The sequence below is a fragment of the Mobula birostris genome, chromosome 7, assembly GCF_030028105.1.
Source record: "Mobula birostris isolate sMobBir1 chromosome 7, sMobBir1.hap1, whole genome shotgun sequence".
NCBI lineage: Eukaryota > Metazoa > Chordata > Chondrichthyes > Myliobatiformes > Myliobatidae > Mobula > Mobula birostris.
The window spans coordinates 96,183,430-96,187,483 of record NC_092376.1 but is presented as its reverse complement, the minus strand read 5'-3'; the positions used below and the strand labels follow the sequence as shown (position 1 = coordinate 96,187,483).

At 46.3% G+C, this 4,054-nt stretch overlaps 1 protein-coding gene across 1 annotated transcript; it reads left to right on the top strand.

Moving 5' to 3' along the window:
- Nucleotides 1-2,896: 2,896 nt before the first annotated feature.
- Nucleotides 2,897-3,850, top strand: LOC140200944 (craniofacial development protein 2-like). Its single transcript, XM_072264588.1, has one exon. The coding sequence runs from the start codon at nt 2,897-2,899 to the stop codon at nt 3,848-3,850; it is 954 nt and encodes a 317-aa protein (XP_072120689.1).
- The last annotated feature ends 204 nt before the right edge of the window (nt 3,851-4,054 follow it).

The window sequence follows — 4,054 nt, the reverse complement described above, 5'->3', positions numbered from 1 at the left end:
CCTGACAGTGACTGTGGCATAATATGGTTCAGGTGGTTCCTCATCTGTTTCCACTCCAAACATGAAGTAGTAAAATGGATTCAGCAGTGGCTGGATGGGAGATGCCAGAGAGTAGTGGTGGAAAACTGTTTGTCAGATTGGAGGCTGGTGACTAGTGGTGTACCTCAGGGATCTGTACTGGGTCCAATGTTGTTTGTCATATACATTAATGATCTGGATGATGGGGTGGTAAATTGGATGAGTAAGTATGCAGATGATACCATGATAGGTGGAGTTGTGGATAATGAAGTAGGTTTTCAAAGCTTGTAGAGAGATTTAGGCCAGTTAGAAGATTGGGCTGAAAGATGTCAGATGGAGTTTAATGCTGATAAATGTGAGGTGTTACATTTTGGTAGGACTAATCAAAATAGGACATACATGGTAAATGGTAGGTCATTGAAGAATGCTGTAGAACAGAGGGATCTAGGAATAATGGTGCATTGTTCCCTGAAGGTGGAATCTCATGTGGATAGGGTGATGAAGAAAGCTTTTGGTATGCTGACCTTTATACATTGAGTATAGGAGTTGGGATGTAATGTTGAAATTGTACAAGGCATGGTGAGGCCAAATTTGGAGTATTGTGTACAGTTCTGGTCACCGAATTATAGGAAAGATGTCAACAAAATAGAGAGAGTACAGAGAAGGTTTACTAGAGTGTTACCTGGGTTTCATCACCTAAGTTACTGCGAAAGGTTGAACAAGTTGGGTCTTTATTCTTTGAAACGTAGAAGGTTGAGGGGGGACTTGATAGAGGTATTTAAAATTATGAGAGTGATAGATACAGTTGATGTGGATAAGCTTTTTCTATTGAGAATGGGGGAGATTCAAACAAGAGGACATGAGTTGAGAGTTAAAGGGCAAAAGTTTAGGGCTAGCGAGAGGGAACTTCTTTACTCAGAGAGTGGTGGCTGTGGGGAACGAGCTTCCAGCAGAAGTGGTTGAGGCAGGTTGGATGCTGGCGTTTAAAGTTAACCTGGATAGCTATATGGACAGGAAAGGAATGGAGGGTTATGGGCTGAGTGCAGGTCAGTGGGACTAGGTGAGAGTAAGAGTTCGGCGTGGACTAGAAGGGTCGAGATGGCCTGTTTCCGTGCTGTAACTGTTATATGGTTATATGGTTATATGTTGTAGTCCCACGCTGTCTCTTCATCTGCTTCTTCTAGATGGTGTGTGGCTGCCTGAGCCTGTTAAGCTTTCCCCTGCCCAGGCTTAACCTTACCCTTTGAACTTCTGCACTTTTTAGCTAAATGTCCCCTTTTTGCTTCAAGCATGGCAGATAGTGTCTTTGAATTTGCAATCATCTGCATAATGCGACCCTCCATACTGGAAACATTCCACTACTTTGCCTGTTTAGCAGTCTCCCTCCTGACTTGGTGCACTGCCATTGACTGCGACCCCCCATGTCCTCTTTGGATATCCTTGACATTATTAGCAGCCATCTCCATGCTTTGGGCAATCTCGAAGGCTTTCTTCAAAGTCAATGGTGGGGTTTCCCCTAACAGATGACATTGTATGCATCATTATTAATGCTGCATACCAATCTATCACGGAGCACGTCTTCCAACGCCGCTCCGAAATCACAATGCTCTGACAACTGCCGAAGCTCGGCCACAAAGTTGGCCACAGACTGAACTGGCTTTCTGAAATGGCTGTGAAACTTATACCGTTGGACTATCACAGAAGGTTTCAGATTGTAGTGGTTCCCCATGAGCTTGACCAGTTTGTCATATGGACTGTCCCCCGGTTTCCGCGTTGTGGCTAAATTCCTTATTAGCTTGTAAGTCTTTGCCCCAGACACAGTCAGGAGAATAGAGCGCTTCTTAGCCTCCTCAGTAATTCCATTAGCACAGAAAAACTGTCCCAACCTTTCCTCATACTCCGGCCAGTCCTCCGTTAACTCCACAAATTCAACGATAGTCCCAAACGTAGCCATCCGAACGTGAGGCCCCTTATTGGCGCTGCTGCTCCTGTTTGAAACGTGCCGACACGTTCACAAAACCAGTTTACCTCATCGCCAAAAATATGTGGTAACTTCTACCTTGAAAAAGGCACACTCAACAACTTCATGCCAAAGAAACAACTTTATCTCGAACGTCAAAACAATTATGTATATACAGAGGCTTTCCCAACCCGTACGGCATGGCAGGAACACTATATACAGAGCCCACTGGAAGTAATAAGTACAGAAATAACACCCCCCCCCCCCCTTATCCTAATTAGTATTAACTTACTTTTAATAGTTAGTTACTTTTTATGGTCAGGTCAGGACCTTGCCTTGCGACTGGTACCATGTAGCCCAGTACTACCTGTCTCGGGTTGGATTGTCAGTAACTTAACCGCTACACCCTCTGGTGCACTTCGGTTAACCAGGGAGAAGGGTGTGTAGGTACCCAGTGAGACCTAAAGCAAAACCTGTCAAAGGGCGGACGAACTCTTTGTGAGTCAATGGCCACCTACTGTCTGTGTGAGGAGTGGCGCACTACACAGTCTTTCGTTTTGTGCCTTGTAAGGCATTATGATGACAGACAACCCAACAAAACCCTATACTTCCAGAGCCAGGAGTGCTCAGGAACTCTGCGGAACGCCCAGACCCTGGCCGAGACAGGCAGTATGAAGATGCAACCTCAATCCCCACAGGGAGGGTTGAGTCTGACAAGGGGGCCGAGCAAACGGCGCCTCTTTTACGTTGTAAGGTAAAAACGATCATCTCAACCTTCAACGCAAACACCATCCATCTCTTGCCTCGATGCACATAGTTGGCATCACAGGCAAGCAGCAATGAGATCTCCATCCTGGGGATCCAAGAACACCGTCATGTACTCCCTGACAAAGAGATAAGGTTCACAGAGGTAGGGGGATGCATCTCATCACCTCATCCACATGGAGAGAGCCAACGACGATGTCAGGACAAGGTAGATTAGGGCTGATGTTGAACAGCAAGGCGAAGAAGGCATTGAGGGGCGTAGTCTCAGTCAGTGACAGAATCCTTACTGCAGAATTCGACGGAAACTCGGCGACCTCTGTCATCATCTGTTACTCCCCACACAGCCGCAGCGAGGAGAAGGAGGTGGAGGCCTTCTACAGTAAACTTCAGGAAGCTGTCACTTCAATACCAGCACATAACTTCCTGGCTGTGCTCGGCGATTTTAATGCCCAGGTCAGACTGGAAGATGTTCTATACTCATACCAAGTCCTTACCAACAGAAATGGACAATATCTCGTTGATTCCATCCAGGAACATAGTCTCGTTGCCACCAACACACAATTCAAGAAGCAAGCTGGTAAACTGTGGACGTATGAAAACAGAGTCACCATCTACAGGAAACAGCTCGATTACATCCTCGTAAGAACAAAATGGCGTAATTGTGTGATGAACACAGAAGTCTACAGCGCCTTCAACTTGGTCAGTTTTGACCACAGAGTAGTGTCAGTGCAAGTGAGACTGAGCCTGCAGCAACCCCAAGCCACAGGTCCCAAGGAGAAGATAGACTGGAAGGCATTCTCCTCACAACCTATTCTTCAAGCCCAGTACACAGTGGACATGAGAAATTACTTCGGCCCACTGGAAAGGGGAGAGGAAAAGACTGCCACCGACCGCTATCAACGGCTCATAGACGCACACACAGATGCAACAAAGAGTTTGCCGACTGTGAAGCGAATCAAGAAGAGTCGGATCTCAAAACATCCTGATGTCGTCGCAGCAAGAAGTGTGGTCAATGCTTGTCATGCCGAACTTAGAAGGTGCAGAACAGAAGAGCTAAGATACAAGTTCAAGACAGCAAAGAAGAATTGCTTTGCCACCTATGACTGACTGAAGGAAGAGGAACTAGCTGAGAGAATTAGAGAGATAGAAGCTGCTAATGAAGACATGCAGCATGGAGAAGCATGGTGCCTAGTCAATGAGATCAGTAGACTGAAGAAGTCCCCATCAGGTCAAATAAGTGGTAAAACAGCAGAGGACCGTGTCCTAACATGGTTTACCCACTTTAAGAACCTGCTGGGAAGCCCTCCAACG